Below are 23,138 nucleotides of genomic sequence, written 5' to 3'. Positions count from 1 at the left end.
ATCCATTAAATTACGGTAGACACATTTTACACAAAACGTTTTATATGTCAAATAAATGATGTTCTTTTGAACTTTTCATTCTTCAGAGAATAGCTGTTTCTATAGAAATATTAAGCAGCACAACGGTTTTCAAAATTCCTAGTAATACGAAATGATTTGTGTACTGCAAATAAACATATTACAGTGATTTCTGAATGATCATGTGACACTGATAACTGTAATGATACTGAAAAAATCTGCTTTACCGTCACAGGACTAAATAACATTTTAAAATATAAAGCAGATCTTTTAAATTGTAATGATATTTCACAATATAACTGTTTTTACTGTATTTTTGATCGAATAAATGCAACTTTGGTGAGCATTAGAGACTAAATCTAAATCTTCAAAACTCCAAATGTTAAAACGGTAACGGTAGTGTTGGTGTGTGTTAGATGTTAGATGAGTTTAAGTACTCAGGTCGGTGTATGTTCGGGGCGGCAGCATGTGGAATCATTTCAGTCCTAACTGTCTTGAATACGGTAATCTGGGGAAATCACAGCAAACAGGTATTTCTCCACTTAAGCACACGACAGGGATGCGGCCCCCCTGCACCATACGGAGCCACCGGCCCTCCTCACACACTCTGTGCCAGCTGCATGTGACAGTAATGCAGGCAGATTGTGTTCATTTGCAAGGCAGTGTGGGAAGTGTGGAGGGTTGTCTGTCGTTTGCACGGTTTCTTTGAACTATTATGCTGGATTGGAGCTCAGGAGGGGCCTAAGATGCCCATGTCAGTTTTTAAGCAAAATCCATATTTCTCTATTATAACTCAAAACTATGATTACTCCATTAGTTTGGCTTTTTTCTTTTTGATGTAAATCATTTTACATGTAATATATTCAACTCTAGTGCTTAGTGTATATGATGTCTATCCAATATATGCAGATTATGTAACTCTACATTCATATGCTGTCTCTCTTATGGAAAGTCCTGCTAAAACCACCTTAGTTGCTGGTCCAAGCTGGTCCTTTATAGCTATTAACTGGTCCAAGGTGGGCAAGATGATGGATTTGGTTTATATGTTACATCATCTTCTTGATTATTACAGGGTTTCCACAGTCATTGAAAACATGCAAATGTTTGGAAATATGTCACTTCCAAAAAAAATAAAAAAAAATCACTAAAACATCTATAAGTGTTTTACTGAAAATCAATCAGCTGTGTTTATGTGTGTGTGTGTGTGTGTGTGTGTGTGTGTGTGTGTGTGTGTTTTTCTTTCTTTCTTTTTTTTTGTGAGGGTGGTCTGTATAAAAATCCTAAATGAGTTTTGGTCAATTTTGTAAAAAATAAAAAAATAAAAAATATATAATAATAAATACATAAAATAATAAAAATAAATAAATAAAACTTTTTCTTTTAAGAATTATGATAAAATTACATATTTATTTTATTTTATTATGTTTCAAATTTTAGGCTTGTCTGAGACTAATCAGTTATTGGGAGCCATTTAGTTTTATCTCCAGTAAAATGTAAAGATTTGCATAATAAAAATGATACCTGGCACATGTAATGTTTCAACATTTACAGTATTAAATATTCCAATATTTAATCAAAAGATTTCTTCATATTCATTCATAGAGGCTGGACTGGCCCTGAATATCTACTGATAAAGAATCACCAAAAAGTGTAGAAATCTTCTGGGTAAAGCTAGCAGACCAGTATAGACCAGGAAAAAAATCAACTACCATGTTCCATAAAGCTGCCAAGACCTGGTTTTTCTAGCATGGTGAGAATTGGTTTGGAGAATCAAATAAGTGAAGTCCAAGAGACGCTCACTGAGAGAGTGTGAAGTGGCCGAGATCATGTTTTCTGTCGACACACTCCGGCTGAATCCATCAACAGGAGAATCTTCCACCCACAATTCCTAGCGAGCCGGCAATCCCTGTTCATCGCCACGGTAATGTCTTAAGCCTGAATGGCAAATGAATATTTTTGCAAATATATTGCATGATTTTACAGTACAGGGCCTTCAAAGGATACAAAAGTTGTAAACCAAGGACAATAATCTCTCAGAAATCACTCTGCGTGACCTACATCAGTTTTCATTTTACTTTTTATGCACAAGCGATTTCAACAACGTGTGCAGCTGCTTCGGGGACCGCCAAGGTAATATTGATCGTGCGTGCTTGCCAATACGTTTTCTTTCTTTTAACATTAAAACATCGCCTCGTGCAAAGCGCCACAGTCCTGAAGTCTCACCTCCTTGTGGAATGAAGCGGTTTAAGACCGAAGCAGACTAGACTCTAAAGAGTAGCCACTCCTCAGAAGGGAGCAGCGTGTCTTTAAAGCCTTTGTTGTGCTCTCTTGTGAGTGTGTTTATTTCTCTGATGGTCTAATGAGGGACGCAGTGCTCATGCTTTGGCACACATGGCATCTGAAGCCCAGTGAATCACTAGTAAGCATAAATACCCGTCTCCTTGGTGAGGGCATCTTAAAGGAGCACACATGACTCTGCATGAAAGGAAGAGCGTGATTTAGAATTCAACATAATTGAGTATGACAGGAAATATTACTGGATAGCGCAAAGAAAATGCAACCAAATCAACAAAGATATCAGGCATCTGTTTTTGGAGCGCATATAGCATAACAAATATCCAGAGAAGAACGAGGGCCACAAAGTCTTCCACTATTTTTTTTTTTTACTACTTAACATGATTCCATCACTGAATTGCTAGAACCAGTGTTGTTTTAGTACTATTTATATAGTAGAATATATACTATTATTATTTATATTATATGCTATTATAACATTTGTTGTATTATTTTAATATGATTATAATAATTATAGTTATTTAGTATTATTATAATTGATAGTTATATTTATTTCTTTATTTGTAATAATTGGAATAAATTATGTTATGTTTAAGGTAGATGCCATGCCAAGATGTACAAGTTTTTCATCAAATATATATATATATATATATATATATATATATAAATCATTTTTTACCATTTTAGTTTAAAACTTACTTATTATTGTTTATAGTATTTAGTAATGTATTATTATTTATAATATTATATTTAATATTACTATAGTTCAGCTTAATTTTAGTTTTATTTATTTTTTATTTATTATTTTTTTGTAGATTTTTCAGCTAATATTTATTTTTATGGACTAGCTCTCTTTAATTTATCGAGTTTTAGTTTTGTTTTTAGTTAACAATAACAATGCTTATTATTATAGTTATACTATAAACTATATGTATACTATTATAGTATTTATTAATATTTTCTTCTTCGTTTACTACTAGTTATTATTATTATTATTATTATAGTATACTATATTATTTATTACAATTTCTATTTTTTTTCTAATGTTTTTCATCTAATATTTATATTTTAGTTTTCAATATTTTACTCCAGCATAATTTCAATTACCATGTAAAAAAAAATAAAAAATGATTTTAGTTAACAATAACAACAGTGGCTGAAGCGTTAGTGTGTGCAGTTCATTGTTTCTTTCTTGTTCCCCAATAGAGTCTGCCCAGTTTTGGACCATACCTGCAGGAAAAGAAGGAAGCGATTGCAAACCACAAAAAGAAACTGAGAGACTCCGCTGACAACACTGTTTCCACCAAAGCAATGAGAGTTTACACTCCCAAGGGACCTGTGCCAAGAGTTAAAGTGGGCTTTCTTGTATTATACACTTGCTTACGTATCGTTAAAGCGTTAAAACTATTTTTCTCCAGAAGGCTTTTACCTTTGGTCTGAAGTTCCAATATGTTTGTGTTTTTATGTTCAGGATGTGATCGCCAAAGCTCTGAAACACATCGGTGCCTATCAAGAGCTCAACGTTGAGGAGCAAGTGCAAGCTCTGATCGATCCGGAGATGTGCGTTAACTGTGGGAAGTGCTACATGACCTGTAACGACGCTGGATACCAGGTGCGTCCCTCCCTCCATCCGTCCGCCCACCCGCACAGAGAGACGCGTACACACGGCCTGTTTGTTCCCACACACTCTGGCTGTTCAATTACAGCTCCTGGCCTCTCCAGAGCTCAAAGACTTCAGCTAGTAGCTTTATAAACTGAGAAAGAACCATTTCCAGCTCTCAACAACCAGCAGTTTTCAGCTTTAGCTAAAAAAGTAAGGTTTACATTAGTAAAAACAACGAAGCATTCTGTATTTCTTCATATAGTGAAGTCAATACTAAAAATGCTATACTAAGTACTAAATTAAAACCAATATAGCGATATTTAAAGTTCTACTCTGACATACATGTGCATAAAAAGTGCCTAAATAAATCAAGTGCTGCTATAGTACCTCTTACTGGCAGGCTAAAGATGTCTCATTAGCACACCTGATTTTCCATTTAGAAACGATTGAATATTAGCACTGAAAACTGTGATGTCCCCTTGTGCTTCAGCCTGCAGAAGAACTCCAAGTGGGATGGCTCTGACAGTTTTATTAAAGTATTCATCTCACCCTCTCCTGTTAAATGAATGTCCCTTGCAATTTATCATAAGGGTATTGATGAAGTAGAGTGCAGGTTTTATCAAAGCAGTAATTGTGCACAGTGACGCTCATTGTCTGTGAGTGGATCTCTAAGAGGAATTACACATTATTAATGCTTTCTAATATAGAGGAGCATTCATCAACATAATGTGTCACAATCAAATAGGTGGCCCATCAAGCAATACAAAACAGCACTCTGTCGCGCTAGCGGCAATCCGGTTATGTTTGAAAAGCTGTCCATACTCGCTTTAACTGCCAGAATAGTGTCTAATCTTCCTGCCATACAAACATAACATTTTACAGATTGTTTTAACAGTTTAATATAACGGTTAGATTGATGGCCTTTCCTTTCTCTTCTCTGTAGTGTATTGTATACACATAAAAAATGATATGTTGCATAAAGGAAGGGAAGCCTAATTGTTGGACAATTTAAGAGTTTTCATTTCAATTCACTACACACATTTCCCTCTCAAATTTTCTTTAACTTTGCAATAACTTTGGGTAAAAATATTATGCTTTACATTTTTATTACAGAATTTTTTTATTTTTTGTATGAATTATTATTATTATTATTATTTATCCATATAAACCAGCTTAAAACTTTAGCATTCACTTTTAATAAAACTTTTTAGCTTTTATGCGATTATTTGCTTTACATTTTCATTATTTTAATGTAGTAATTTTTTACTTTATTTCAGTAAAATAATAATAATTATTATTTTATATACAATTTATTATTGTACAATTATATACAATTTATTAATCTTTTTTAAACAATTTAAAATAAAAAATAAACACCCCAAAAACAAACACCCCAAAACGCTGCAAAAGCAGAGCTGTTAAAATCATCAAGGACTCCATCCACCCCAGTAACCATCTTTTCACTTTGCTGCAATCTGGTAAGTGCTTCCGTAACCTTATGGCAAAAACCGAGAGACTCAGGAGGAGTTTCTTCCCCCAGGCCATCAGGCTCCTAAACTCAAAACCAGCCTCTTAACATTTTCATGTCTCCACTTAATCACTTTATCAGTAAGATCTTCATCATTCACTTCCTCACATAGACACACTGTCAATGTCAACCTGTTTGCACATTTATCTCTTTAAATTGCTGTTTATCTTAATATTTAAGACTACAGTATAATGTGCATATGCACATTGTACATCCCTGTGTATCTTAATATTTATTCTTATATTTTTATTGTTTACTTTTATTTCATTCTTACATAGCTATACTTGTATGTATATTTTCATCTGTGTCATTTTCTGTAATAATTGCACTCTCCATGGAGCGGACCTGACTCACATTTCACTGCTGTTTATATATGCTACATATAGTAATTGTGTATGTGACGAATAAAAATCTTGAAATCTTAAAAGGTAGATACTATTTATAAATGTAAATAATATATCATCAATCAGCAATTTCTTTAGCATTTTTGCAATGCTTATATTTTTGTCATTTTTATTATATAATATTATAAAGTAATATCATTATATTATTAAAATTACTAAAAGACACACAAAAAACTGCCATGATGAATAAATACAATTTAAATGCATCAGTTTTTTTTTTTTTCATTATGATAATGAGCCTATGGGCTAATTAAGTGAATTGTAAATGTCACAATACAAAACACCCCAAAATGGCAAGTACAATTTTTCTTGTTTTGATTTTGTGAAATGTGTGAAATATGACCCACATGACATGTTCCTGACAGGTTTCATACGTCATTGTGGTTCTGTGGAGGGACAGCCCACAGTCTTTGTTGCTTTTGTGTTGTGTGACGTCCAGCCCTAGCAGATTGTTGCCCCTGATGAGGATATAATGATTCTAATGTCTCTGTGTCTGGCAGGCCATTGTGTTCGACCCCGAGACTCATCTCCCCGTGATTCAGGACAGCTGCACCGGCTGTACTCTGTGCCTCAGCGTCTGCCCCATCATCGACTGCATCAAGATGGTTACAAGGACAACACCTTACGTACCAAAGCGAGGCCTCCCTCAAGCCGTGGAGCCCGTGTGCTGAGAGAAAGCCCAGACACACACGCACACACAAAAAGATAAAAATGTCTACACCACAGCATCGAATTTACTCAGTAATTGCAGTGTGAAGAATTAACTTTGTTGTAGGGGGGGAAAGCAAATAATTAGATTTTTAAAAAATAATAATTGCCTTATTTTCAGGAGCCAATTATCCAGAAATAATCTTAGGGGTGTAAAGCGTGGTGTTATTTTGAAACAATAGCGAGGCGATTTGTCGAGGTGAAGTTCCTGCCTCTCGTTCTCTGAGGGCTGATGGGAATGAATCTGAGCCGAGGGAATGGTGGCTGTTTATGCAGATGTGGGACGACAGCGCTGTATCCTTTAACAAGAGCCACGATGATGGATTGTCCACTACATCCAGAACAGAATGCAATCACATATACAAGAGCTGCTGATGGGAAATGAGGAAATGAATGGATTTTAATTGAATGGTGGATAGTTGGGCTCCGAATCACACTCGACGTTGTTTTCCATAACAAATGATGATTAGAAAAGGTTTGTTTGATGTTATACATGCTGTATTGTATCCAAAAAGCCAGTGTTCTTCTAAAACTAAACCTGAAGTATTAGTTACCCACTCTCGTTTCTAATTGACATTAATTGCATTTATTTTGCCTCTAAGCCTTAATAACAAATATGGTTGAGTTTGATTGCATTAGCCATCTGGACAGGGTCATTTAGAGAGCCTGGCTACCTCAGTAATATGCTGAACATTTTGGGTAAAGGTCATCTATGAGTATTTTCAGACATTAGAGATGAAGACTAGCTGTTATTCATCTTGGACCTAAAAGGTCAAGTCTGACCACCTCTATCTGAACAAATACAGGGTCCATCCATACCAATCCAAAATTAAGTTTTGATATATTTACGGTAGGAAATTTGGAACATGATCTTTACTTAATATCCTAATGATTTTGGGCATAAAAGTAAAATCTATAATTTTGACCCATACAATGTATTTTTGGCTATTGCTACAAATAAACCCCAGTGACTTAAGACTGGTGTAGTGGTCCAGGGTCACACACACACACACACACACACACACACATATATATACATAATAATGTGTCAAAATAAAATTTCAGGTTATACTTTACTTTTTTAAACCTCAGGTCATACTTTACCTCAAAAATAAATAAATATATATATATATATATATATATATATATATATATATATATATATATCAAAATAAATATCAATCAAATTCTTATGTTTAACACAACTGTAACACACTAAGGTTTTTGCATAATAAATTACTTATCTGTAAGCCTATATCATAATATGTACTTATCTGTAATTGCACACTTGTGGACTTGCATGTTAATAAAAAGTCTTGTTGTCAATCATATTTGACTAGCACTATTGTAAGCAATTCCCTTATACTGTATTAATACCGTAATAACGTTTTGGGTTAACGAGGGCAACCGGCAGATCCACAACACAGGAAAAACATTTGAAGGAGATGGAAATAATTGAGGTCTCACGCGTTCACCTACAAGGCGAGCAGTTCATATTTGTTATGTAGTCTGTGTTGTTTACAGACGGGTGGAAGCCGAACACTGCCGGCTGGTTTGATTAGTCTCTGCGCAGATCAGAGTCTGCCAATAAATCAGGTTCCATTGTGAAAGCGGACCCCGAGTCTCGGCTTCAGGGGTTACAGGTTAGTGTAAATGTTTACTTCCTCATTGGCTGGCTGGTGAGATAATTAGAATGACATTTTGCATGGTCGCAGAGCAGGATGCGCGGCGTGCACCCCTTCTCGCCTTGCGTCGTAGCGCACATCATTAAAAATCAACATGGCATCAATCTCGCACCAGTGGTGTGAACTCGAGGCCAGTGCAAACGATAATCAGCGCTGTATTAAACCGGCGGCGGCACGTGGGGGGGTTCTGACGTCTCTCCTTTGTGGAGATGACGAGGGTGCTGGCCTTAATGCTCTCTTCAGCAGCCAGACATTTCTAAAAAAAAGTCCTTTCTGCCTGTTAAAGTACACACTGAACAACAGCATAATTGTTCTTGTTGCAAACAAACGTATTAATGAATGCATTCTGCTGACTACGTGTGGACGCGTAACCGCGTGGCCAGCTTATCAGGATTCACAGGCGGCCACAGAAATATTGTTTTTGAAGTGTTAAGGTGAACGGAATATTAAACGATTTGAGATTAAAATCATCTTTGATCGATTTTACATTCATTAATGTTAATGATGTTCTGAAAAACATTGCTCTTCTGTTCAGGTAACAGCTGTATCCACTCTGTGGCGGGCGAAGGTCACGCAGCTTGACCATGGCTAACCATGAGCTTTTTGTCATGCATGTTTTCCCATTAGTTTAGGCTTTAATTTCAATCCATTGTCTAACGTCTGGATTTGAGCCAAGAGTCAGAGTGGAATTGAAATGATGATCCGCTAGGCTGCTTTTCAAACAAGACCCGTGCAGAGCCTGTGTGTGTTAGTATACTGTACCTGCATGCACTTTTCCCCAAACGTTTGAGATGTTTGTTGAGTTCTCCTTGACCACATGACCACCTGACCTTTCAAATTAAAGATACAGTTCAAAATTAAAAGAAAACATAGATATATTGTTACACAAAATAAGATTTGTAAGCATTTTAGCGTTGTTTACTTACTCCATCGCCTTAGCACCAAGTATGTTCAGAAAGGTAAATTCAGCGTACCTGTGTTTTCTGTCAGTGTACATTTTAGCAAGAATGAGGTCTGGTGCTACCGCGGGATCTCGTGCGACGGACTGAAACTTCAGTGGCGGACGTCATTTATCAGGACAGCTGTAATAAACAGAAACATTAGCTCAGAGCTTTGTATTTGTTGCCAGCCGTCGTTCGATACAATATCTCGCCTCCGTCTTCACTGAGCAGGAGGGCATGTGTGCTGAGAAATCGTTGTGCCAGACATTTGGAACTTCCAGGCTTAAGTGACAAATGAATTCGAGTTCCCAGCACCTTCTCTTTAATGGATGTGGGCGGCCTGCACCTCCCCTAGCTCTAAAAACAGCTACGGATCGCGCCGGCACTGTGAAAAAGTCTATCTGTCTGTCTGTCTGTCAGTCACTTAAATAGTATGATATTGAAAAGCTGATGTGTTGCCTGTGCTTGAGAATGTTTCTGAAGTTGTGTGTGTGTGTGTGTGTGTGTACCAGTACTTGACTGGTTATGTAAGTCCATTGGGTGTGTGTGTGTGTGTGTTTGAGGACACTTTGATACCAGAGCTTAACAGGTAAAGGTCACAGAGATGAGATGGAAATACCAGTGAACAGAGCCTAAGGAGGAAGGACAGGATGGTATTTGGTCCTGCTGATTCAGGACTTGATCTCATCGTGTGTGTTCCACTGTGAACTTTCGCGAGCTTCAACAGAGGGCGCTACACAAATCCGTTCACACAGACAGATGGACACAGCTAGGCTCATTCATCATTCTGTTACACAGACCTGCAAAGTGTTGCAAGTTTTTAGCACTTTTCCTAAACTGCTACTTTAATATCTGGGTCCAGTGAAATGTTTAAGCGTCGAAATTAATCACAGACACAGGCGTTTTTCACACTCTGTGGTAATGAGGGAGACAGAGGTAGTCTGGAGAAGGTGTTAAGGATCCGGACTGGTGTGTGAATTTGGGAATTTCATCCTCTCGGTATGTTCATGGTAACATCTGTCAGGTTTTTAGAAATATTAAAGAGGAATATTCTGATGCATTGAGCCCAACCTCAAGAGGGTTATTTCATTTGTTTTTATTTCATTTGAATTTTCATTTGTGGGTGAACTGCTTCTTATAAAAGGCAAAAATGACATCTGTATACTTGCAAAACAAAACAATATAAATCTTGATTGGAATCATAAGCTAAGTCACTGTTCGATCTTTCGATTCTTGACATTTGTTCAGCAGCTGTGTGAGTCAGTGTGGGTCAAACCCAAGCGAAGCTACACAACTCCCCCAATTCCTTCTTTCTCCATATCTCCATATCCTGTCCCTTGGAGAGTCCTTGCATTGAGCTCCACTTTACAGAAATTGGCCTCTGCACCATCAAAAGCCCAGCTGAGGACTGCAGGCGGCGGGTGACATTTTGATTGAGATATTTTGCCTCTGATAACATGCAAATTCCAGCGCAGCGACATGAACTGAGCCGGCAGACTTTATTTTTACTCTCCCTCCCTTCGCTCTTTCTCACCGCTCTGTTACTCGACGCGTGATGCCATCTATTACATTATGGCATCTGTATGCATTCAGTTACTGCGGCAGCATTTTAATAAAGGCACATCACTTTCTGTCCTGTGGGCTGGTCTCAGCGCGTAATCAAACCTCACACACTTGCATCGAAACAGCACTGTCAGTCATTTCGTCAAATAAAAACACTGTAAATATTCACGTTTCCTCTCTGCATATGAATGCATTGCTGTCTGAGGCATTTCATAATTGTTTAAATTTGCAGAGGCTTATTGCATGTACCAGATTCACATGAATTGAGAAGCTGACATGTTCCGGACCGGGTGTCCACACATGCTGTCCATCTCTGTCATTTTCATGTTACTTGTATCAAGCTTGAGAGTTTTATTTCTTGATGTATTTTGACTGTTCAGAATCCTCATCTTAATCATTCCCTTGCATCACATCATAAGCCATAACTCTGCAAAATATCAATGACTTCCCTTCTAAAATGTTGAAATTTATTTTTCAAAATTAATTAAACAGTATAATGTTTGTGTGTGCTATTCATTATTATGCTTTATTGAAGGATCTAGCTGTTGGCTTATCATCTTGCAAATGTCAGACTGTATTTGAATCAACCATAATCAACAGCTCTGCTTCCTTTAGATGCTTCCAACTCAGTCACTTGTGGGGTTCTGTTTTGGTAAGGATGTTGCCTTAAGGCCCATTCACACAAGCAGTGATTTTGTCACTATGTGGTTATTGACCATTGTAGTCATTCCCACTTCTGATGTTATTGGTTGATTGCATAACTGGGCATAGCTGTTGAAAATGTGATCAGAAGTGTAATGGTTTACTGGTAAAAATATGTTGTTCCTATTAGACAGGAAATCAGTTCTAGTCTAGAGCTGACATAATGGTGGGGAAACAGTAATATGTAACTTACAGCAGTGCATAATGATGAATTAATTTATCATCAGGATATATTTCACCTGAAACCATTGCTTCCGCCTAAAATATGAGTCCTCAAATATCATTTTCTTGACTCCTCTGCATCAGGAGAGAAATATGCACAGATTAAAACTGTTTAAAACGGTTCTGAACAAATATGTCAGTTGGTTTTGATGCTAAGAGGACAACAAGAGATGGACTTTTTCACTGTAGCGTTATTATTGATTAATGACTGATATTTTTGCCAGAAGTGATATGTCTGAATTTGTTTTATCAGCTGTTTGGACTCTCATTCTGACGGCACCCATTGACTCCAGAGGATCCATTGGCGAGCAAGTGATGTAATGCTACATTTCTCCAAATCCGTTTTGATGTCAAAACAAACTCGTCTACATCTCGGATGGCCTGAGAATTAATATTCCAAAAATTTCATTTTGGGGTGAACTATTCCTTTAAATCATTCAAAGGACGTAGAGCTACACTGCAAGCTAGGAGATCTTGTTTTTGTTTTGAACTGCTTCCTTTCTGCTCTTCTGACACCCACATCATCAGGCAGGAGAAGCTGGGAGGTTGGGGGTTGTGCCACCTTGGTCCATCAGTGTAATTGTTTTGTGGGCTGATGGATATTTTTAGCCCACCAAAGGTTGGTCCCTTTTGTTATCTCACAAAGGCTCGACAACCCAGCTCACAGTCATGTCTCTTTGAAGGAACAGCACTGTTGAGAATTGCCTCGGCACCGTGTCTCCTGTGTGGCGAGGCTTTGATCAGAGTGAATCTTTTGGTCCTAACATCTCTTTAAAGCCATGTAAGGTCTGCTGCAGATTTGCCACAGATGTCTCCTGAATGCTGCTACACTTGTCGAGTATTTGTAATTGCTTTTCCGGCAGGTCTAGGCTCCCAAAAACGGTGCTTCTTAACATTCCCACCATCACAGGATCAAGCTGCAGTACGGCGTGTGTTCCCTTTAGCCTGATGTGAAAGTGTTCTCATTTCCTTTTTAGAACATAAATATTATAAGTGTAAGACAACTATAGGAAGAGTTATTCCAGTGAATCAAATCAAATGTGGTATAGCAATGCTATCTCACGACCAATTCGTGCGTATTTTACGAGGTGACGAATTCGTATGACCTCACTCGTACAATTTTTTATGATTTGTCTAGACCCCAGTGATGGGTAGGTTTAGAGGCGGGGTTAGGTGTAGGTCTTTTTTAGTTTAATTATCTGCCTTTTGGGTAAATTGTTTGCGTAATATCAGTGCATGATATTAAAATAAATTATTGTATTTATCGTATTAGCTGATTTAACTATTTTCTTTTCAATCCAATACTGGTATTTTATAATATCAAGCTCAATATTGATGCAAATTAATTATAGTAAAATTAAACTAAAAAATAAAAGTTTAAAATTTCACATTACATTTTTTTAATTACAGTTTTTTGTAATGATTTGTGAAATTAGCTAGTAATTTCTGCGTGAAAATTGTTTTACTACAAATATTTTATTTTTATGCATTTTCTTATTTTTTCACCGTCAGTCTACATAGACAAAAGCATTGCACTCCACACAGGAAACTCAATTCACAGTTGATTCTAATAGAGTTAGAAGCTAGTGGCACAATGCATCTCAAAACATAAAAAAGCGCAAACACAAAAATAGGGTAAAAAGTCTGTTTTTGGTTAGATTATAGATTTTTAATGATTGTTTCAGAACCAAGTGCATTTATAATAAACATTTGTATAAAATGCATTTTTTTTTCATAGAGCTTGTAGTTGACATCTCTGCACTGCTGACATAGGATCTGCCCAAATTAAGGTAACTGCCACCTACACTTTGGAAAAGTTGGGATCTCACCCAAAAATGCATTAAAATGCTGTCTAGTTAGGCTGCTTGCTATGTTTTGAATCCTTGTATGTATGCAGAATTTACTGGTTTAAATCATTCTTCATTTATAGATAAGGGTGTTTAACTCTCCTACAGGAGACACCTGCATGGGAAGGTTGTCAATGGCATCCTATATTCAGCAATTTAATTCTGCCAGTCTGCCCACAGGCCCTGCTCAGAAACGTGTACGGTGCCACCATGCCCCATCAGACATCACATCTCCATTAAAGAGCTTCTGGAATTTCCCACATTTTGGCAAAGGGCTTGTTTTTTATTTTACCCAAAGAGAGTGGCAGGGCCAAGGGAACACTGGGTTTGGAGAGACACCGGAGTGCAGTGAGGTTTCCACACCCCCTCCTGCCCTGGTCTGGAGTCGACCCTTTAGGGAAGCAGCAGGAATGGAGGATTGTTTCAGGAGAAAGTGCTAATATCTTAGCAAACCCTAAAAGACATCAATTAATGGCTGCGTAAAGCCCCGGTGCTCTGGTGTCCTCGCGGCGAGGCCTGCGGGGCGGAGCGGGCGGCCTTTTAAAGTGCTGGAGAAAGCAGATGTCTCTAAAGTGGTCCCCGGACAGACACACTGATAAATGCTAATGGAAGTGATTACCTCAGACAGCAAATGGACCTTTTTGACAGAGTATCGGCAGAAGCCAAAACAAGCTTATGGGTGCAGTTTGGGTCGGGTGGGATGGACATAGATTAGACTTTATTGTTAGCCTCAGGTGGACCTTTCCAGTTGAGTGCAAGAAAGAGCAGCGTTAAATGTGAGAGTGAATCCATGTTGTTAGATTTACTCTATATTTGCATTGCTGGTGTATTTTCTTGATAATTTATGCAACTGTTTTTTACTGTATTTTACTGTTTAGTAAATGTGACAATTATTGAATGGCTGTGCTCTAATTAATCTTGACGTTTTATCTGAACTTCAAATCTGATTCATTTAGATTTGAATGGTCAAAAATGTTTTGGGTTCATCTAAATTTGAGGGTATCGTTTTATTTTATTTTATTTTATTTAAATTAAATAAAACAAAATATAAAATAAAACCCTTAAGGTTAGATGATACCTTCAAAATTGACCTGTGGCTTTTTTAATTTAATGCTTATTTTTCATTACTGAATAATTAAAATAATTAATTCAATGAAATAATTACATTTGAGTTTGTCTGTTATGAAAAACCAGTCAATTAAAAATTCAAGTTATAAACAAATTAAATTGTAATTTGTAGAATTAAAGTGCAATTCAGATGTTTCTATTTACATAGATACATTTAAACATATAGCTCTAAAGTTACATTTACATGCATTTACATCAAATGTTTACTTAGTATTTTGCAATATTGACACTTTTTCTAAAATAAAATCCAATAAATTAAATTAAAAAAAAAAATGATATCAGATGTGTTTCATATTCTGCAAATATCAGATGACATTTCCTTGGACGGATGACATGGTTTAAGTTTCCCCTGAAAGGCTTCTTACCCCAGGTTTGAACCCTTAGATTTAATTGAAAATTATGAAAGTATTATGACTAATACCGGGGTAAGATGAGCCCTTTTATAATTTTCAATTAAATCTGAGGTCACTTTTGGCCAGTAAGCAACCACCCTAACCTAACATTATGGCAACAGCAGTAGCACAGGCCAAGATCTAGTTAGACTTTCATTATCCAGTGCATTTTTATTTCGCCTCACTAAAGCAAGAGTGTCTATTCATGCAGACAGTCCATGTAAAAGATAAATGAGACGTGTGCCATTACAGATCACAGCGAGACACGTCGCAGGGAGGAACGCAATGTTGTGTGGACCGATGGAGCCGGTCTCTGCTGTGCATTCAATGACCCTCAGCAAGAGAAACTCCGAGCACATGCTAACTCCGCTGATCCTGTCTGCACCGCTGGATGCATCCAGAGAGAGAGCGGGAGCTGCATCCGTAACCTATAGGAGGTGAAAAATACCCTTGGGATTATCCTCCCTACTAAGTGTGCAAACAACCCTGAGCCTGGAGTCGCTCTGCAGGGGCGCTGGCAGAATCAGAGTATCGGAGATATCTGGATCTCTCAAGTTCCTCTCTGGCTTTTTCTGCTGGAAACAATCAATAATTCTCCAGGATTCTACAAATCTTCATGTCTGAAACAGATGTATTTTTTTTTTTATAAGCAGAGTTTGGAGTCTAGCTCTACAGATCAGAACAGTAAGGTTGTTTTCCACTTTCCCGGTTGAGTTTTTGGTGGTTGTGACTTGTTTTGCAAAACTATACACTGGTTTAAGACTGATCATGATTTGGTTGGTTAGTATGTGGGCTGTTAGCCCCTGCTGGATGTTCATGCAAGACACTTTTGTTCATTGATGACCACTCAAAAAAGTTTTTTTCTTTAAGAAACTAGTTGTGTGTGTGTGTGTGTGTGTGTGTGTGTGTGTATGTATATATATATATATATATATATATATATATATATATATATATATATATATATATATATATATATATATATATATATATGTGTGATGTTTTTTATTATTATTTTATTATTATTATTATTCATTTATTATTATTATTATTATTATTATTTTAGGTTATTATAGTTAATTAAAAACTTTTGTTTTTCTTTTTTAAATAAAATAAACTTGGGCAACTAACACCTCATTTTCATTTAGTTTAACTTGATGTTCTAAAATAACTAAAGCTAAAGTAAAACTATATAGGCATATTTAAAATTATAAGAATAATTATTGTTTAAATTTAAATTACATTTATTTATTAAATTCAGTTAAAACAGATTATATAGAAAGTAAACACCAATTCAAAATATAATAATAAAACTGTAATACTATCTCAATTATACTGAAAAAAAAACTTTATATTATTCCGTCTGCTGCCAGAGGGCAGAAGTCAGATTTTTGCAATGATGCATATTAGATGGCAATACAAATGCTAAAAATGAAGGCCCAACTCATTTATACAAGCTGAAAAAAAATACTTTTTCATTCAACAAAAAATATATATGTATTATTAATATTTTTAGTGGGTAAATTATTATTATATAAAAAAAAAACCTTTTAAGGAATTTCTTAAATGCCTCAAAACAACTTGGAATGGATATAGATGCAGTCATTATAGAGAATTGTATCTCTCTCCTTTCATTATGCATTATTAAAGTATGTACCTGTTTAGCATTTACCTTTGTTTTGGTCATGGTAAGTAAGAAAATGTCTCTTTAGAACATAAATCAGTAAGACAGCTTATCTCTTCGTAGCTCATATCATTCATAACCATCTAAACATCCAATCCATTGAACCAGCTGAAGACATGACATTATGCACAGGAGAATATAAAGCTGTGGGAGATGTGCTGTCAGTCCCGCGAGGCTTTAAATAGACTCAGTCATGCCCCACTGATTTACCTCCAGCTAAACGGGAGATCTCCTACTTGAGTTTTCATACACCTGGAGAAAGATCAGTTATGGAAAAATATTCATAGAAATCTATTACAAGATAAAGACTTGTTCACAACAAGAACGATAACTATAAAGATAACTGTATTAGCATCCAGACCAGCAGACGATAGCACACTCATCTGCCACTTTAAATTCTCGAGCTCATTACAGCAGGATTGATTCTGATTGGCTGTGTTTTAATGTTTTAATCGTTCATCAGCTGGAAAAAAATCTTTCTGAAAGTGATTCCAACGACATAGTTTCTCTGTGCCTTTATCGTTATAGTTTAGGTGTGGACTCTGCTATTCTTTAATATTGAGAATGATTTTTAGAATTATATTTTTATTAATGTCTCATTTCTATCGTTATGGTCCTTGGTGTGAACACACCTTAAGACTTTGGCGGTGTTAAACAGACTTAATACTTGTATAGTATATAGACGTGTCACTTGTAGAATTTTGAATGGGGGGAAATGCAACGCTCAATATGGCTGCTCTTTGGAAGGAAGTCCCGCCTTCTGAGTAAAAGAGCCAATCGCTAATTGGTAAAGTCACTGTGGTATTTACAAAGCATGTGCTCGAAGCTTTACCAAATTTCTTACCATTCTGACAAAAGTAAAAAATTCCAATTCTTTGTCAGATCCTTCTTTTGAATAGCCATCATTTAAGAAACAGTGTTTTGTTTTGTTTTTATATAATGGTGATGTAGCCATTGGAGCTAACCAGGCGGCAAGGAAGTCGACCGGAAGTTGAAGTCGGCCGGGTGCTGCCATCTTGTAGCAGAACTTCACTTGCGTTAGCATTCCTATTGACTCCCATTCATTTTACTGTCACTTTGACAGCGAATAACTTTACATCTGAGGCGTTTAAAGACTCTGTTTGTCCATTATTTATTTATAAAGATACACGACAATGTATAAAGGGCTCCATTACCTTCTATGTTACATTATGGCCCTGTAGAAACAGTTTTTGTAAAAATAGGCTAACGATTACGTCATAACCACTCGTCTCTCTATCGCCTTACCGTACATACAGGAGGAGAAGCTCGCAGGCAATTAACTTAATATGGCGTACTGGCGTTACATTTTAAAATACTATACAAAATAATCAATCAGAATACTTACTCCTGCTCACTCACGCCAAAGAACTCCCCGCTCAAGCTCACCGTCTCTGCAAGATTAACGATGGCAGTTTGCACGCACAGCCACTTAGAAGATTTACATCTGTCAGACAGGTTGCTGACGTCGTCAAGCTTCGTTTGAGTCTGCGCGTCAGAAAGGAAGTGCTAAAAAACGCTAAAACTGGGCTTCACTTGTCTCAATTGAGTTCCAATGGGGTCGCTGTGTCCATTTCTTTTACTGTCTATGCAGCTAACTGCTAAAGCTAACCGGCCTAACCCTGCTTCAGTGGGACATTTTGTGTGTTACCATCAAACTGTATCTTACATTATTTAGACCTTATCTCAACACAAGCACAACCAAAATCCACTAGCAACTAAACTACAGTAAATCAATATTCACAAAAACAATATTCACATACCAAACACAGAAGAAAAAGGCATTTTGTTATATTGTTTATGAGTTCCCTCTCTAGTGGCGTAAAGAACTTGCTGGACATTCAGCTTGTGTTGGCCAGGTAATGCATCTTTTAGGGAGATTAGATCTTGAAAAGTGACCTCACCTCCTGCATTGATATAATTTCCAGTGTGGAGTAATTCCATAGACTCACCGCCTGTATCATCATACCAATAATCTGTTCATTAAATGAATCAATTTGCAGGAATCAAGAACTGCAACTGAATATGTCCCCTACATATGTGACCTGTGTACAGGGGGATACATTAACCACTTCAAATGAAACGCTTTGAGGGTTAAGATATGCAAATGTAACCCCTACAATATAGTGATAGCATGCTTAAATCTCTAAGAGTTGGCAATCAAAAGAAAATGAATTTTTAAAACAATTACAATTATAGCTATATATATATATATATATATATATATATATATATATATATATATATATATATATATATATATATATATATATATATATAATCTTAAAATATCTTTTAATAAAGAAAAAAATTGACATTCAGACTCAAATATATTGAATATATCGAGATATATATATAGAAATTACACGACATAAACAGAATCTCTTGATAGAAACTCGCAATTGTGAGGAAAAAAACTCTGAATTGTGAGATTAAACAAAAGAGTGGTGGAAACAAAAAATAAAATAAAATCTGAATAATAAGAAGTACACTTGGAATTGAGTTTATAAAAGGGCTGAATTGTGAGAAAACTCTGAATAAGAAAAAGTTTAAATTGTGAGATAAAAAGTAAGTTACCTATATATATATACACACACACAAACACACACACATATATATAAAATAATTTTAGTGAGCATTAAATCATGTTTCCTCCCCAAACTCTCATTACTGCATGAAATAACTATAATGATGTTTGCTTATATTTACTTGTACTCTAATACATATATTATTTTTCAATTCCAGTAAAGTGAAATACAATGATCTAATGTTCAAAAAATGTGTCTTTTCCATGGTATAGTTTTATGTTAATACCATTGTACCTTATTGCAAGGGAAGGATTGTTCTGTTTATATGTTGCTGTCAAATAAAGGGTGAATAAAATATGAATCGGTGATCCCAATCTTCCAGACATTATGCATTATCTTACAGACGGGATTTTGAAGAAACATCAAAACAAACTCTTGCTCTCCTGCCAAGAGCAAACAGATGGCATGATGCAATCTCTGCATATTTAGCTTAGTAATATAGTGTAACTGTAAGTCTGTCTCAGACATTTTACCTTGAGCAACAAGAGTAGCACTTCTGTTTTCTGCTGCCGGGACTAAAGTCAAACAGATGAGAGAGAAAATTCACGGCTTTGTGACGCACTCTATTGACCCATGGTAAATTGCGTGGCTGGAAGGGTTTTAGTTATGCACCTACAGGATTCCTTCTGCTTATGTTCAGACATGTAATTCTGCAGAGGAAGCGTAAGGTTGCATGATTTGTGTTTTTGATGCCCTTTCATAATAAAAATATGCAGAAGTTTTCCCCCGGCCCTGCTGTATGATTAAACTAGAGTACACAGAGATGGCAAAGATACAGGAGGTTTTAAACTAACCTCTGGAGGGGATCTGAGCGAGAATGCATTTTGTTAAGACTGCATTTACAGAACTACTACTGTGAACTGCCTATTTAAGAAATAACAAAGAGGTTGTTGATTATACCACACAAACAGAAGTCTGTGACTGTTGCAAACTGACAGAAGCTACTTAACACTGAGGGCACAGTGGGAGGGATCAACTTTAAATCAAACTGTTATAATCATACTACTAACTTATCAACTGTTTATTAATGCAAAATGACATTTACAATATAAATAGGACACAGCACCTTTTTTTTTGTTTGTTTACATTATCGAGTAATATTTTTATATTACTAATATTAATATATATACACACTTTATTTTCTCATTGTTATTAGAAGTAATATTTTCCTCAAAAATTCAAAATGAATAACATTACTAATATATTAGAACTGTGTATCAATGGCAAATAATAATTCACTATATAAATATGACAAAGCATATATATATATATATATTTGTTTATATTATTGACTGTTTCTATGTTATTTTTATAAATTTTATGTATTAATATATTATTTTAATATTTTATTGACAGTAATTTTTTTCTGAGATTTAAAACGTGTCAAATATTGCTAATATATGATATGATATGTGTGTATTAATAGAAAATGGCAATTCATATAAATAGGACAGCAGTTTTTCCTATACGATTTTATTGACATTTTCCTTTAAATTAAAAAATATTCAAATATCACTAATAAAGTATTATAAATATCACTGTTTGTATAAAAAAAAAAAAACATATTATATTTGGCATAAACAAATTAGGGCTAATTATGATTTATTTTTCATTATATATATATATATATATATATATATATATATATATATATATTAGTATAAATATATTTTTTTATATTATTAAATTATAAATACATCACATGTATACACACACACACACACACACACACACACACACATATATATATATATATATATATATATGTAATGAACTAATTCATAATTTAATAAGTAATATTTTAAATTTTGTATATTATATATATAATTTGTTTATGCGTTTTTAGCAGGGTTAATTTGTAAAATGCAGATGTTGCAAAACAGTATGTCGCAGAGCTAAACATTAAAGAGGCCGTTTTTTTCCTAAGCTACTGCTAAACCAAACCGGACTAGAATGTTTTCCGATATTTCTGTTGTCTTTCACCTTCATCCTTCTTGTCGCTCTCAACCACATGAATCTGCTAACACCTTAGGTGGATATCATGTCTGCCGGGAGTCCTCAACGTAAGCTATAACTATCGATGTCAAAAGTAGCTGTTGAGAGACCTAAAATATGAGCTCAACCCTTGATAAGGACGATTCCAGAAAAGCCCTTGAGCAGAAATCCACCCCATAAAAAATAATAGTCAGCAACAATCTTCATGTTGGATCTCATAGCTCAGTTTTAATAAATAAATAGAGCCTAACCAAGTTACGTTCTCAAATACAAACCCCCCCCCCCCCCCCCCATAAAGTATTTAAATGTGTGTGGGGGGAGGAGGAATTTGCATATAGATAAAAGCTAGTTCAATATCATAAATTACCTTTTATACAGCAATCTTGTAGAGTTTGCTTTAATGTCTGCATAAATGGCTCTTTATGATTTGGTGAACCCGGTGTGAGCGGGAGGACGGGTGGAGGGGTCGAAGGAAGAGAATGAAGATATCACAGTGAAGGGTTTCCTATTCAACGTGCATCTCCCTGTAATTAAGAGATTATTTACACATGCACACTCCTGTCGTTCTCTCCCTGAGCATCTCATTAGTGCTCTGACCTCTCCACCTGCTTCCTTTCTGACCATAGGAAACAAGGGAAGGGCGGGTGGTGGGAGATGGAGGAAGATAGCAATATGGGGTGCGAGAAATTAGGCCTTCTCTAAACATTAGCATGCGCGACGTCACCGCCCTTCTCAGCAGGATGGCAGGTTGAAGATGGTCGAGACCCCACTGTGGCACAGAAACATCCTCTATATGTAAAGACATTAGCCGTTGGGCCTTTGCTTAGCAAGAGGGCAGAGTGTGTCCACTTCCGAAATGGGGGGAAAAATTATAAGAGTGTCTGTGACTAAGTGGGAATCTAATTGCAGGCTTAAGGGGAGTGATTACAAGATTTCCACCTTTTGCAGTGGAAATACAGGCATTAATTCAGACACTTCATGGCCTGGAATCAGAAGCTTGAGATGACCATCAAAACGGTCTCAGCAGACAGAGATGAGCTTTACTTAGTTCATGAAACTGAACTAACTTCTGTGAGAATCATTTTTTAAATCATTGAAGATGACTATTTACAATGTTTGTAGGTGCACTGAATGCAACAAATTATACATGAATACTTTTTGTTGCACTGAATACAATTTAAATAATGGATGTTTGTTGGTGCAATGAATTTAAAATGTATATATTAATATTTTGTTGCACTGAATACAATTTAATTTCTGTTGCATTAAATAGGCCGATTTCGGAAACTGTTGGTGCACTGAACACAATTTATTTATTTATTTATATATTAATGTTTGTTGGTGCATTGAATGCAGCAATTAATATAATTTGTGTTGCATTGAATATTTCCTTTTTGTTGCACTGAATTCGGTCATTTATGTAAGAATGTCTGTTAATAGATTAAATACAAATTTTTTTTTTAATTAATGGATCAATTTACATGATGTTTGTTGATACATTGAATGCAACCAGTTGCAACAAATATAGGGATATTATTGTTCTTCTGAATACAATATACACCAATTTTGTGACATTAAACATCATTTACCTAAGAATATTCAATGCTATCTCATGACCAATTCATACATATTTTACGAGGTGTCTAATTCGTACAAGTTCGTACAACCTCACTCACAATTTTTTTATGATTTTTCTAGACCCCAGTGACGGGAAGGTTTAGGGGCGGGGTTAGATGTAGGTCATTCGTAGAAATTCATACGAATTGTACAATTCGTAAAATACGTACGATTTAGCACGGATTAAGTCGTACAAATTC

At 35.8% G+C, this 23,138-nt stretch overlaps 1 protein-coding gene across 2 annotated transcripts in view; it reads left to right on the top strand.

The window, feature by feature from the left end:
* The window catches only part of LOC127946544 (dihydropyrimidine dehydrogenase [NADP(+)]), a 156,843-nt gene extending 149,311 nt beyond the window's left edge, over positions 1 to 7,532 (top strand). For both annotated transcript variants that reach the window (XM_052543194.1, XM_052543195.1), the window contains 3 exons: positions 3,520 to 3,666; positions 3,785 to 3,925; positions 6,349 to 7,532. In XM_052543194.1, coding sequence (XP_052399154.1) covers positions 3,520 to 3,666; positions 3,785 to 3,925; positions 6,349 to 6,519 — 459 coding nt within the window. In that variant the 3' untranslated portion in view covers positions 6,520 to 7,532. The remainder of the gene's footprint in view (positions 1 to 3,519; positions 3,667 to 3,784; positions 3,926 to 6,348) is intronic.
* The last annotated feature ends 15,606 nt before the right edge of the window (positions 7,533 to 23,138 follow it).

Source organism: Carassius gibelio, chromosome A24, assembly GCF_023724105.1.
Source record: "Carassius gibelio isolate Cgi1373 ecotype wild population from Czech Republic chromosome A24, carGib1.2-hapl.c, whole genome shotgun sequence".
Taxonomy (NCBI): Eukaryota; Metazoa; Chordata; class Actinopteri; order Cypriniformes; family Cyprinidae; genus Carassius; species Carassius gibelio.
The sequence above is the reverse complement of the archived record's forward strand: the minus strand, read 5'-3'. Positions and strand labels throughout refer to the sequence as shown.